The sequence below is a fragment of the Epinephelus moara genome, chromosome 16 (assembly GCF_006386435.1).
Source record: "Epinephelus moara isolate mb chromosome 16, YSFRI_EMoa_1.0, whole genome shotgun sequence".
In the NCBI taxonomy this organism is placed as follows: Eukaryota; Metazoa; Chordata; class Actinopteri; order Perciformes; family Serranidae; genus Epinephelus; species Epinephelus moara.
The window spans coordinates 2,636,501-2,651,115 of NC_065521.1; the positions used below are offsets into that span (position 1 = coordinate 2,636,501).

At 42.0% G+C, this 14,615-nt stretch overlaps 1 protein-coding gene across 1 annotated transcript in view; it reads left to right on the forward strand.

Annotated features, from left to right (window-relative positions):
- Positions 1 to 11,085, forward strand: part of LOC126403550 (interphotoreceptor matrix proteoglycan 2-like) — a 37,929-nt gene extending 26,844 nt beyond the window's left edge. The window contains exons 16-21 of the mRNA XM_050066283.1: positions 4,251 to 4,461; positions 6,179 to 6,367; positions 6,464 to 6,665; positions 8,019 to 8,098; positions 9,851 to 9,909; positions 10,059 to 11,085. Of these exons, the coding sequence (XP_049922240.1) occupies positions 4,251 to 4,461; positions 6,179 to 6,367; positions 6,464 to 6,665; positions 8,019 to 8,098; positions 9,851 to 9,884 (716 nt within the window). The 3' untranslated portion in view covers positions 9,885 to 9,909; positions 10,059 to 11,085. The remainder of the gene's footprint in view (positions 1 to 4,250; positions 4,462 to 6,178; positions 6,368 to 6,463; positions 6,666 to 8,018; positions 8,099 to 9,850; positions 9,910 to 10,058) is intronic.
- The last annotated feature ends 3,530 nt before the right edge of the window (positions 11,086 to 14,615 follow it).

Consider the following 14,615-nt stretch of genomic DNA (forward strand, 5'->3'; position numbering starts at 1 on the left):
GACTACAAACATGACGTATCATCTGAAACATGGAAGTAGCTACATGCCCATTAGCCCACAGCGTCATTTATCTCCAAGTGTGACGTGCACTTGGAGATAAAATATAGGCCTATATTAATGAAGGTTCATTAGTACGGTTTTGGTCCCCGCGTGACCAAAGTGCGTCCACATACTCCACATACTTGGCCTCCTCCAGGGTTGTCCCTTGTCGCCGATCTTGTTTATCATATTCATGGACAGGATCTCGAGGTGCAGCAGGGGGGAGGAAGGGGTCCGGTTTGGGGACTTCAGAATTGGTTGTGGCTCTGTTGGCTTCATCACACTGTAACCCCGAGCATTACCTGGGGCGGGCAGGATGAGAGTCAGCACCTCCAATGTGAGGCCGTTGTCCTCTGCCAGAAACCGGTGCATTGCCCCCTCCAGGTTCGGAGAGAGTTACTGTCCCAAGTGAGGGAGTTCAAGTACCTCGGGGTCTTGTTCACGAGTGAGGGTTGAATGGGGCGTGAGATGGATTAGCGATATGGTGCGACCTCTGCAGTGATGTGGGCGCTGCGTAGGTCAGTCATGTTGAAAATGGAGCTGAGCCAGAAGGTGATGCTTTCAAGTTACTGGTCCATCTATATCCCAACCCTCACCTATGGTCATGAGCTCTGGGTAGTGACCGAAAGAATGAGATTGTGGATGCAAGCGGACGAAATTTGTCTCCTCAGAATGGTGTCTGGGCTCAGCCTTAGAGATAGGGTGGTTCAACATCTGATCAGGATCCTCCTGGGCGCCTCCTGTTAGAGATGTTCCAGGTACATCCCACTGGTAGGAACCGGAACCTCCAGGGGGAGCTGGAAAGTGTCACTGGGGAGAGGTACATCTGGGGTGCTTTGCTCAACCTGCTTGCCCCCTCAACCCGGTCCTGCATAAGCAGATGAAAATGGATGGATGGATAGTACGGTTTGTATTTCTCTGTAATGTAGCACAGTGTTAACAATGTTACTGATACTATTCTTTCTCACACCTTCAACTCCAACCACCAAAATATATCATTTAATCATTACATTCATATCAGAAACATGCAGGAGACTAGTCCACTAATGGACCTAAATGATGACTACTGGTTAACTTGGAAAATTCTTAGTCGGGGGCAGCCCTAGATGATTTACCATTTTATCGCAGATCATAATAAAAAACAAAAAGTTCCTCTGGATAATGGTAAATATCATGTTTAGCAGTACCAAGGAGACTGCAAGGCAACCAACAATTAAAGAGATGCTATAAAAACAGGCTGCATACTGCAACAACCTCAAAATATACAAACGAATTTAATCTAAAATTTTATATTTATATTGACCCATACCTAGGGGTTACACTGATAGCTAGAGAGTACTTACTGTAATTCAATACCCAGAATGTGTAGTATAGCCATACATACTAACATTTTGGTGGCTTTTTGGTACACTGAACTGCCAGCTCTGTCAAATACAGAATGCTGGTGGTGATTGGCTGCAAATTCATTCAGTCAGAGAATCACATGAAGGTATCATTTGACTGGAGACGCTTGGTACTACTTGGTTCTGGGTTGTTTCAGTCGATACCTTAAAGGTGTTGATACCCAGCCTTGCCTCAACCCATCACAGGGGCTGAATATTGCTCATCTGGACATTTATACATATTTGATGTGGTCACCAGGAATCATTAGGCTGACTATATGAACTATATGACTGTACCGTACATCAGTAGTGGCCATCACCAGCATCATTTAAAGATCGACCACACTGACAGTGAACATTCACAAATCTTATGAGCTTCAGATCTCAGTGGGAACAGCATGGTTAACTCACTACACAACAGCTTTTTGGCTTTTTACCATTTCTCTACAACAGCCCCAAAAGGGGGGCATGGCGTCGGCGGTGAAGGGAGCTGGTCTGGTCTATAGCCTGGAGTCAAAGCCCTTCTATCTGGATGTTTTTTTAAGACATGGAAGGGGAACAAATTAGACGTCAGCGTTTTTGGATTTATTATTGATGCAACCAACCATACAATAACTCTTCAGTATAGCGTTGTTAATTTAAAGCGGTTGGTTTAAAATTTGGAGACATGTTTCAACTTCCTTGTTTAATGCTGCATTGTTTGCTCTCAAAAGAGGGCGTGGTGTTGAAAACATACTCCAGATGGTCGATTGACAGAGAAGCAACCATGAAATGTTTTTTCCTTGTAAAAACATTTCATGGTTCAAACTTCACAAACTTTTCCTCTGAATATTGTTAGTAATTGTAATGTATTAATAATCATTGTAAAAATGTATTAACAATAATGGTAACAATTGTAAAGTATTAGTAATAATTTTAATAATTGTAACATATTAGTAATAACAGTAATTATTACAAAGAATTACTAGTAGTGGTAAAAATTGTAAAGTATTAATAATAGTGTTAATAATTGTAACACATTATTGATAATGGTAAAAAGTTGTAGCGTGTTAATAATAATGGTTATAATTGTAACGTATTGTAATAATAGTAATAATTGCAATGACAGTAATAATAGTAAAATTTGTAACGCATTAGTAATTATGTTAAGGATTGTAATGTATGAGTAATAATAGTAATAATTGTAATGTTTAAATAATAGTAGTAAAAATTGTAACCCATAAATAAAAATTGTTAATAATTGTCACTTATAAGTAATATTGTTAATAATATAATATATAATAACATATTTATAATAGTGATAATAATTGTAATGTAGAAACAATAATGGTAATAATTGTAATATATTAGTATTAATGGTCAAAATTGTAACATATAATAAATAATGTTAATGATTGTAACGTAAATGTAATAATGGTAATAGTTGTAATGTATTAGTAATAATGTTGAGCTTAAACAAACATTGGGGAAGTGTTACTTTGGGCTCATTGTGACAAACATTTCTCACTGTTTTTACTGTTTAAACAAAACAAACAATTGATTAATGGAGAAAATAATAAGTAGATTAATCCATAATGAAAATAATCAGTCAATTGTAAAATGAGCTCTACTTCCAACTACAGCAGTAAAATCCTTCTTGTACATCAATGCATGAGTCAGAGTCATCTAACGACATCATATATAATATTATAACAGTCACAGGGGACACTTTATACTTGTAATACGTCAAACACATTTTACTGAGTATACTTTTAATACTTTATTTTTTTTGTTGGGTGTATTCTGTTGTGTCCAAAGTGTATATTTACATTTGAGAGAGGTGAAGTAATTTTGGATGATTTGCGGGATGATTTCTGTGGACTGTAACGTGAGATTTACTGTCACTTCCATCTCTGCTGAGCTGCAGCTCTTTAATCTGTCTGAGCCAATCACAGGAGCTCCTGACAACCTGATAATCTACAGCAGTGAGTCACTGTGGACAGCTGGTAATCACTTTACTCCTCTCCACTGCACCCTGAAGGAAGTTTTCCATTGGACAAGCACACGGTCCTACAGAACCGTACTGGATTCTGTAGAGGCTGGATTTGGACTTTAGGCCACCTTAAAGTCATCACAAAAGATTATTGGAGGGGTTCCAAAGATGTAGCTAAAACATGGAAAGTTTTGTTAATTCAGGGTCTCGTTCTCTGGGTCAATCCCAAGGTGTCGTCCTAGGGTCATGTTCCTAGACTCTCAGTCTAAGGTCTCATCTTACAATCTCAAGTTTTGTCTCAGGTTCTACCACAAATTCTAATCCTAGGGTCTCATCCTGAGTTCAGGCCCAAGGTCTTGTCCCTTGGCTTGCCCCAAGGTCTCCACCTAGGGTCTTGTCCCAGGGTTGTATTCCAAGGTCTCATGCCAGGGTCTACCCCAAAGTCTGGTCCTGGGGTCTATCTCAAGGTCTCATCTCAAGATTTTGTTCGGTGTTCTTGTCCAGAGGTCTGCCCTGAGGTCTCGTCACAGGGTCAGTCCCAAGGTTTCATCCCAGGGTCATGTCCTAGGGTCTCGTTCCAAGGTCTTGTCCTGGAGTCTGACCCAAGGTCTTGTCCCAAGGGTCTAACCAAAGGTACCATCCCAGGGTTTCATTCCAAGGTCTCATCCTGGGGTTGACTGGGTGCAGAACACTGCAGATATTTTATTTCTAATACGTTACAATTATTGACATTATTCAACGGAAAAGTTTGTGAAGCTGTGACCATGAAATGCTTTACAGGAAAAAATACTTCAATCATCAGAAAAGTTTAAATTAATCAACTAAAACTTATTCTGTCTCTGTTGCTTCCTCCTCAGGTGACCGGGCGGACCCCTGTAAGTTCCAGGCATGTAACGAGTTCTCCAGGTGTATGGTGAACAAGTGGTCAGGCGAGGCCGAGTGCGTGTGCGATGCCGGGTACCTGAGTGTGGATGGCCTGCCGTGTCAGAGCATCTGTGAAGTGCAGTACGACTTCTGCCTCAACGACGGCAAATGTGACGTCATCCCCGGCAAGGGTGCCATCTGCAGGTCAGGGAAGGTTTTACACTCTTAAAATATCAGCACACAGAAGTACTCGGATTACTTTTCTTTGTCGCTTAAAGAACCTTACTGGTGACTTTTTTTTGTTTGACAGAATTTCTTTGCATTCTTTTTAAACTTCTTGTACAACATCTGAGTTTTTTTGGGTCTTGGATGCAAAAATGATTATAAGTTTTCCCGTTCTTTATTTATCATGTGCTCAGCAGTTAAAGAGTAACAGTCATTGCAGTCAGCAATGAAAATGTTAGATCTCAGGCTACAACACTGGTCTTTAAAGAAACAGGAAATAACCATACATTAGGTTTTGGCAGGTTACAAGGTTTTACAAGAAATAAATGTCTAACTTTTAAAACATTACCAAAACTTTCCCAGAACATTTCAATCCCAAGGTTTTGTCCCAGGGCCACGTCCTAGAGTCTCGTTCCAAGGCCTCGTCCTAGGGTCAATCCCAAGGTTTCATCCAAGGGTCACATCCAAGAGTCTCGTTCCAACACGTTGTCCTAATTAATCTACTGTTTTTTTGAGATCTCTGTGGGTACATGAAACCCTAAAAAAGAGGCTGGATCAAGGGGAGTACCACCAGTTGGTCCAGGGGCTTCGCCTCCATGATGGATGTTTCCAGGCATATTTTAGGATGACTTGGGGGCAGTCTATAACTGGAGTTTGTAAAGTTGTATAGCCCTGGACATCCAGCAACCACCTCCATCGTTTACCAACTGAAAACTTGTTGTCGTGACCACCACAGAAGGCCCGCCTCTCAGATCATCCGATTGGACAATGGGAAAAGAGATGACAGGGGGCGCGTTTCCAGTCTGAGTTGAAGTTTTTTCAACTTGAAGAGTTAAGAGCGTTCCGGCAAAAATGCCAGGCAGAGACCTGGGGTGCGTAGCAACGCAAAAACAGTGAGCAAAAAGCTTCATTCTCATTAAAGACAATAACAAAAAGCCGCCTCCAGCTGCTAAAACGCTTTTTGTGTGATCAGGGTCAAAGGTGGCTTTTGGCATCAGGTGCCTGACACTGAAATCACTGACAAAGTGGCGGTATTCAGCAACTTCGGAATGAGAACAGGCTGGAGGAGGAGGTTGTAGTCACTGATAAAGTTGTTCCCGTCATGCTGTGTTTGCATAAGTTCAGCATATATATTCAACGGTCCATCTCCCCCTCATAGCCTATACCTGACCCATCGCCATCACATTCACTGAAGACAGCATGAGGGACAGTTGTGAGGTTGTATGCATCATCTGGGCTATCACACAGACCCCACATTTCCAAAACTTCATTCAAAGTTAACCTAAAAAAGAAGAGTAGAAAGTTAGGTAGAATAAGAACTATGTATGTGTTTAAGTACATGAACATTTAGATACACTGTGTTATCCCACTGGTCACTATTGTTGCTGTCAACATATTCACTAATTCTGTGACCCCACTGAACAAAGTTGAGTCAACACCAGACACCTTAAAGATACTGTGTACCAAAAATCTCTGTCCTGTCTTTATGTCAACAAACTTTACTAAACTTCTGTTTGGGAGCTTTGATGCAGCCATCCTTGTCTCATGGTGCAAACAGGAAGTAAACAGCTCTGGTTGTGTGACAGTTTACATTAAACATGTGACACTGCACATTTTTTCCTTACAGTGGTTCAACAGAGAGAACAGACAACAGATGTTATAGATGTGGGCATTAAACTTGTGACCTTCTCCGCAGGTGTCGGGTTGGTGAGAACTGGTGGTACCGTGGTGAGCACTGCGAGGAGTATGTCTCCGAGCCACTGGTGGTGGGCATCGCCATAGCCTCAGTGGCCGGCTTTCTCATGGTGGCGGCCGGGATCATCTTCTTCCTGGCAAGGACGCTGCGAGAGCAATACGATGGGGAGGACACAGAGGACCCTCTACGGTTGGCGACAACACCATCAGACCATTCGGTTTACAATTTAATGTTTATTTTGATCAAAGAGTTTGTTGAGTCAACCTTAATGTTTCCTTTCTCCAGACGGGGCGACAGTGTGCCAACACTGGAGCGAGCCACCAAGTTCAACCCCATGTTCGAGAGTGACCCGGTCATGGCCCAGTATTACCGTCGCTACGACGATGATGTGCCCCGGTACAGCAGATCTGCTGGGGCCGATGGCTCCAGAGACATTGGCAGCAATGAGATACAACACATCTACCAGGACACCACGCTAACCAAGGAGGTACCCCTGGCCGTCATGTTTGTGAACACATTATTTTCTTGTTTCAGTGAAATGTAACGCGAAGTCTGTGGAAGACGGGACAAGATTTTATGTTACATACAGCTGAGTGTCGTCAGCATAGAGGCGAATTCTTATATTGTGTCCATGTAATCAGAACAGACACTTTTTCGGCCAGCGTCACGATGACATCATGTTATTATCAGGTTAGGGAAAAAGTATTTGCTGTTGTAGGGATGAATAAGGTTATGTGTATTAAGGTTTATCATGTCCACCTCATCAGAAACTGGGGAGGGATTAAGAGGAATATTGGCTAACTTTTTAGCACATTAGCTAACGTTAGCTTCCATAGCAAAACAAACAAGTGTGGTCCTCCTTTGTAAGATTGGCTTCCTGTGACATCATCCATCCACTGAGTGAGAGCATACGGGTCGGCCAGTCTGGTCCCGTTGGTCAGTGTTTACTTATTCAAGTAACACTGGCGGTCCCGGAGAGTGAGTGACCTGACATGGTGCGTTGGTAAATTCAGTCTGACGCTCTACACTAAAATGAGAGCCCTGTTGGTGGAAGAAACGGAGCGTTATATTTCTACATGAATGAACCAACGGTTAAGTTAATCACACATTCACTCCGCTCGGCGCTCTGCTGCTCCGTCTCCACAGACAGAGTGTCCAGAGTGCGCTCTGCCACTCTGAGAGTGCGCTGCTCTGGATAACCCAACGCTACATTCAGACAGCGCTCCCAATTTATCAACGCTCCAGTTTGTGTCAGAGTGCGCTCCCACACTCACAATGAGTGTTTCTGAACGCACCACTCACATCATCTTCCTCCATCGTTTAAAACAAGACAACACAACTTGTTAGCTAGCGCTAGCTAATGTCTGTGGAGAAGTGTTTTGCCTCCAGCTAAGCCCCGCCCACCAACAAACATCAGACTGTTTACTAACAGTAAAAGGGTCTGTATAAATAGAAACAAAAGTGGTCCCAGATTTGAGTCTCAACAACTTGTAAATTTTCTTCATATCTCAGAGAAAGTTCAAATTACAAGAAGATTTCTCTAAAATCACGTGTACTTTCCGCTAAAGAACAAATTTGAGGCTGTCGTCTCTTCTTTACTGTTACTCTGGTTCCTGTTTGTAATATCACAGGAAACGTTCAGTTAAATGAGAGACAGTCGAGTGTTGTGACATTTTCAGTCTCAGCACTACACAGAATTTGTACCTCCTCTTTGTTGTTGTCGTCGTCGTCGTCCTCCTCCTCCTCCTCCTCCTCCTCCTCTCCAGTCTACAACCGGTTCACTGACCTCACAACAGAGCTGTTACTTAAACATGTTTTCCTCCCTCTGACCTCTCTGCAGGAGATCCAGGAGCGTCTCAGGATAATCGAGTTGTGTGCCAGAGATCAACACTTTGCAGACTTTGTGCGACAGACTCAAGTGTGAGTGTTTGAATGTTTGTGAAAATTACTTGAAACCAATTGTGAACTGTGACAACTTGTTAAAACATGTTTTTAATTTTAGTTTAGTCTAAGTTTATTCACAAATGAAAAAAATACACAAATTGCTTTGTCGTTTAAAAATTCTCCCTTTTCATATTTTTAACACTTAAAAAGACTTCCTTTACTAATTTTTTAACAGTCCAGAATACTTCTTTGTATTTTTATCATTCTTCTTTTTTTTTTTTACATCTTTTATACATTGTAAAAACTTGTGTGCATATTTTTTACTTTCAAAAGACTTATTTTTGTATTTTATTTTTCATTTTAAAAGGACTTGACATTTTTTAACAGTGCGAAATTCTTTTCATATTTTTTTTTGATATAAGAAGACTTCCTTTACAGTTTTTATCATTTAAAAAAGTCTCTTTTCATATTTTCAACATTGACAAAGACTTCCTTTCACCTTTTTTAATTTTTAAAAATACTTACATTTTGACATTTAAAATAACATCTTTCTTTATTTAACATTTATGACTTAATTTTTTTCTTTTTTTCTTTTTTTATCGTTTTCATGTTTTAAAAAGTTAAAAAGTCTTTTTTACATTTTTAACCATTTACAGCGACCTCTTTACATTCATTTTGACACTTAAATTCTTTTGAAATATTTTTTCAATTTTAAAAAGACATCCTTTTAATTTTTTTTTATTATTTCAAAGTTCTCTTTTTATATTTTATAACATTTAAAAAGACACCCCTTTCATGTGTTTATTGTTTAAAATGCTTATTTTTTGACAGATAACAACGTCCTTTATATATTTTTAATAATTTAAGACTTTTTTAATTCTAGAACATTAAGTATATTTTTTATGTTTTAAAAATATATAGACTTTTTTTTAAAAACATTTAGAAAGACAACATCATTTTTTAGATTTAAAATGACTTAATTTTCATATTTTTTAACATTTAAAACAACTTTTTTCATTTTATAAAATTCAACAAGACATTAACATTTAAAAGTACAATTCTCTATGCATGTAATAGAAAAACTTTTTGTAAACATTTTGAATCCTCTACAATTTAACTCCAAATTTGAAATAGAAAACCAAAAAAAAGAGAGAATAATGTAGAATATAAACTCATTATTAGAACCTTTTACAGCTGGATAATTTGTTATAAGTTGAGATAGTTTTTATGAAATCATTCAAGATGGATTCACAAAAGTTTCACCACTGAACAGAAAACTGAATCATGTTTTCACGCAGAAATAAGTTTGTGTTACGAATGTATTTGGTCTTGTAAAGAGTTTAGTTTAGACAAAATGATCTGAGCTGCAGTGATGGTCAGAAATGTTTCAGTCAGATATTTACTCATTCTGAGTGACTGAAATCCAACTGAAGATCTTTTCCAGTCGCTCTAACAGAATCTGTAGAGACCAAACATGCTGCAGTATTTTTACACAGAAACCACTTTTAAACAGAACTAATCTGCTTCATCATCTGATGTTTGAAGGAAACATTTAAAAATAGCAGAACGTTTTTGGAGTCGCTCCACGAACGGCATCGAATAACCAAACAAACCTCAAATATGTGGAAATACACAAGCAGCGATCCTGCTTCCTCCCTCTGCTCGTCTGTTTATGTTTGGACTTCTTTCACTTTTTATTTGTGGTTTGGACGTCGCCTGTTCGCACCACATCACTCGCTGGCCAAAAACCACCAAACTAATCCAGTTTTCTCTTGTTGTGTGGAGCAGATTCCTGGAGAGGAGAGGAAGCTCCACCACATAGCGAGTCCTGAGCCGGTGACCTCGAGGTACGAACGTCTGTTCTTTTCTTCGTCCTTGTTACTCCTGTTTTTTTAAACGTTTTACATCTCTGAAGTTGCTGCTGTTTATTTCAAGATAAAAACTACATAATTATTCATCATAGTCTGAGCTGATAGAACGGCTGTTGTGTCCACAGAAACCTGCCTTCGTCTCTGATTCCTGGGAGGGCGAGGAGTTCGTCTTCTGTCCAGTCGACTCTTCTGGAGGTGAAGGTGACGAGAAGGGTTCGGGAGTTTGTTTTGGACGGACGCTCTCTCCAGGTGGCCTGAAGTGAACTTTGACCTCTGCTTGGTCACCTCTCACCTCCACCTTCCACCTCCACCTGTACATACTGTGTTGTTTGTTTTTACCACTTCAGTCTCTATTCACTGCGTCCTCGACACTTTCACTGCTGAGTACCTCTGTCTTACGCTTTCAGACGGACTTCATGGCTTTCATCTTCAACTCAAGGGCTTGTGTTTGCGTCCCAACCTGTCGCCGCTGTCATACAAAAAAAAAAAAAAACCATAACACATCGCTGGAGGTTTGTCGGCAGTCGTTGGGTTTGCTTCAGTCGGTCGGTTTGATTCCGACATTTTTCCGCTCCTCCCTGTCAGTGCCTTCACCGCTCTGTTAGCTCCTCTGGGATACGATACGCAGACTCTCAGAGCCCTTGATGCCCTGTTACTTCCACGACAACCCGGATCACCACGCCACCAATCACCTGCTCAACAAACTCAAATGTTTACATTTCTCAACCAACGCTGGAGTGTTATCAGATGTGTAGGACGTGTAGCCTGTCAGTGTCTTGTTTGTTTTTTTAAGGAGTCCGACCCAGGAAGTTTCGTCACCAAACGGAAACTTCCAGAAACCAGTTTCCAAACAACCAGAGACATGTTTGAACGCTGCCGAGGTGTCAACTTGGCAGCGAGACAGACATATTACAACTGTGAAATAACTTTGTTACAACAGATTCTGATTATCATCCCAAGGTCTGATGATTTGAACATATTTAACCCTCTCACGTGAATCTCTTTGCCAACAGATGGAGGATGTTGATTATCAGTATTTAATGAAGCACTGCGTCGTCCTGCTGCAGCTTTACCGCTTCAAACAGCTGGAAATCAGTTGCATTGTTGTGTGCAAGAACATTTGTGCTTTAAGATATTTTATATTAAACTCAAATTCACCCAGAACACTGTCTGCAGGTTCAGTGATTTTAAATTAACATGTGTGTGTTTTATTGCAAAGGACCTGAGACTTTATGAACAAAACATCTTCACGAGATATTAGTCCAGTCAGTCTGTGGTCTGACCCCAGGAAAACTGCAACAGCAATCATCCGAGGATCTCTGTGATCTCTTTGGACATCCAAATAACATATTACAAGTACAGCATTATATACTGAGTGGATCAAGGTAAATTAAGGACTTAATTCTTTTAACGTTGGTGCCACTGAAGGTTGAAATGTTGAATTTCGGTTTGATGACCTCAGAATTGCATCTCTGCTTTTTGCAGATGATGTGGTTCTGTTGGCGTCATCAAACCGTGACCTCCAGCATGACCTGGGGCAGTTTTCAGTAGAGTGTGAAGAAGTTATGGTTCTCTGCCGAAAACCGGTGGACTGTTCCCTCCAGGTTGGGAGTTCAAGTATCTTGAGGTCTTGTTCACAAGTGAGGGTAGAGTGGAGCCTGAGATGGATCGGCAGTGTGGTGCGGCTTCTGCAGTGATGCAGGCGCTGCGCTGGACCTTCGTAGTGAAGAGGGAGCTGAGCTGGAGGGTTTTGATTTCCTGGTCTATCTACGTCCCAACCCTCACCTATAGTTGTGAGCTCTGGGTAGTGACTAAAAGAATGAGGTCACAGATACAAGCAGCAGAGAAGAGGTTCCTCTGTAGGGTGTCTGGGCTCAGCCTTAGAGATCAGAGCTCGGAGTAGAGCTGCTGCACCTTCAGTTGAGGTGGCTCAACATCTGATCAGGATCCTCCTGGGCACCTCACATTAGAGGTGTTTTGGGTATTTCCCACTGGTAGGAGGCCCCGGGGCAGACCCAGAACACACTGGAGGGATTATAGATCTCATCTAGTCTGGGAACGCCTCGGGGTCCTCCAGGAGGAGCTGGAAAGCGTTGCTGAAGAGAGTGTCATCTGGGTTGTTTGACCTGCTGCCCCTGGGACCTGGCCATGGATAAGCGGATGAAAATGAATGGATGGATGAGAACCAGTCAGCGCACTACAGTCTCCTACATAACTCTCACACCTACACCCAATGATGATGCTATAGATACTAAATACGTACAGAGTCATTTATGCCCAGTTTAGATGCACCCATAGGAGCAGTGTGGCAAAAAAATGGTTGTTGGGTGGTAGTGCCTCAAATACAGGAACAATACATCACAGTATCCTCTTAAAAAGTGCTTTGTTGGAAATATTGACCTGGAATTAATAATGTTCCACTAAATCCACGAAGGTGTACTTTTAATATTAGAACCAATAAAAAGTATGAAACATTACTGTTGCAGTTTCTCCTGGGTTGGGCCCATTTTTGAGTCAGATTGACCGGACTATAGCACACAAATATTATCTTGTTAAAGGGATCTGATCTGAACAAAACGTAATAATGTTTGTGGAATTTATGGTCTTATTTCTATTCTGTCTTGTTCTCAAAAGTTATTGTCTTGTTTGCGCAAGTTATGTTGTTCTGAAGAGTTTTTATTTTGCTCAAGAATACCTCAACATTCGAGCTGGAGGAGCCGGGGATCAAACTGCCAATCTATCAGGTAGTGGACAAACAACCTGCTCTACATCCTGAGCCACAACCAACCAAAGAGAGCAAGTTTTATATACATACACTGCTCAAACACATGAAGGGAACACTTCATGGCCACAGTGTAACAGGAAGTCAGCTAAATTTCAGGGATCAATCCATTGATTGTGAATCAGTTTCAGCTGCTTTGGGTCAAGTCAAAGAGACAAACAGGAAATGGTTTTACATGTGGTGTCCACAGACAGTTGCTCTCTCCTTATCCTTCCTGACTGATTCTTCTCTAGTTTGGTCTTCTGCTAGTGTCCTTGGCACTACTGGTAGCATGAGGCCGTACCTGCAGCCCAATCAGGTTGATACCAGATACCAGGAGACCGGCCGTTACACCAGGAGAGCCGGACAGGGCCGTAGAAGGGCATCAACCCAGCAGCAGGACCGCTATCTAGGTATCCAAAATCAGCAGGTCTGTCACTGGTGCCCAGAGTCTTTGAGACGCCGTGGTGAACATTATGCTGCCAGTGACATCATCCAGCATGACTGGTTTGGTGGTGGGTCAGTGATGGTCTGGGGAGGCAGATCCTTGGAGGGTCACACAGACCTCCATGTTATAGCCAGCTGTACCCTGACTGCTGTTAGGTACCAGGATGAAATCCTCAGAGCGACCTTAGGCTGGTGCAGAGGGCCCTGGGTTCCTCCTGGTGCAGAGGGCCCTGGGTTCTGCAGAGGGCCCTGGGTTCCTCCTGGTGCAGAGGGCCCTGGGTTCCTCCTGGGGGAAGAGTGCAGAGGGCCCTGGGTTCCTCCTGGTGCAGAGGGCCCTGGGTTCCTCCTGGTGCAGAGGGCCCTGGGTTCCTCCTGGTGCAGAGGGCCCTGGGTTCCTCCTGGTGCAGTGGGCCTTGGGTTCCTCCTGGTGCAGAGGGCCCTGGGTTCCTCCTGGTGCAGGACTCGGCCTTGTGTGTGTAGGCAGTTCCTGGATGATGAAGGCACTGATGTCATTGACTGGCCCTCTTGTTCCCCTGACCTAAATCTAACTGAGCACCTATGGGATGACATGTATCAGTGCATCCGACTCCTACCAGACCTGGATTCCCCTGATCCAGGTCTGGTAGGAGATCCCCCAGGACACTCATGGCGACTCATCAGGAGCATGCCCAGATGTTGTCATGAGGTCATACAGGCATATTTTGGTCTCCATTGACCATTGTTACGCCATTTTGTTCTCAACAAATTAAACAACGTACATCAGTAAAGATCTTACACTTGAGTAATTCATTCATCACGATCTGATGTGAGATTTAAGTATTTTTTTTGAGCAGTGTATTTATATATATTTTTTGAGAACATAGTAATACTTTAGCACTAACGTGTTTACGACCCTGGAGCTAAAAACAAAGACTAAATCTAAAATCACACCCTCACGACGGCTGATAAAAATCTCTGTTGAACATTTTGTGTTTTGAATTACTTGAATTTTCTCCTTCTGTTGGATTTGCTTGAAAGACCAGTCTGGATCGTAATTGAAATATATCCGATAGACTCACAACTATTGTTTGTTGTTGTCTGTTTAGACGTAGTTTGTTTGTTTGTTTTTATAGACACCTCCTCACCACCCAACCAACGTGACATGTCTCACAGTGACTTGACGGCTTCTCACTCTCATAACTCACATGTGCAGCAGTTAAAGTCTGTGTGCTTTGTATTGTGTTTTATATGCTGTTACTTAAAGAACGGAGACAGAACTATGATGTGTGAGTGCGAGCTGGCACGTTTTTCTAAAATAAAATGACCATATTTTTTACAGTATCGCCCGACTCACCCGCTGTCTTTTATCTGGTGCTCTGACATGTTCTCCCCGTGTCAGCGTGGGTTTCCTCCAGGTGCTCCGACATGTTCTCCCTGTGTCAGCGTGGGTTTCCTCCAGGTGCTCCGACATGTTCTCCCCGTGTCAGCGTGGGTT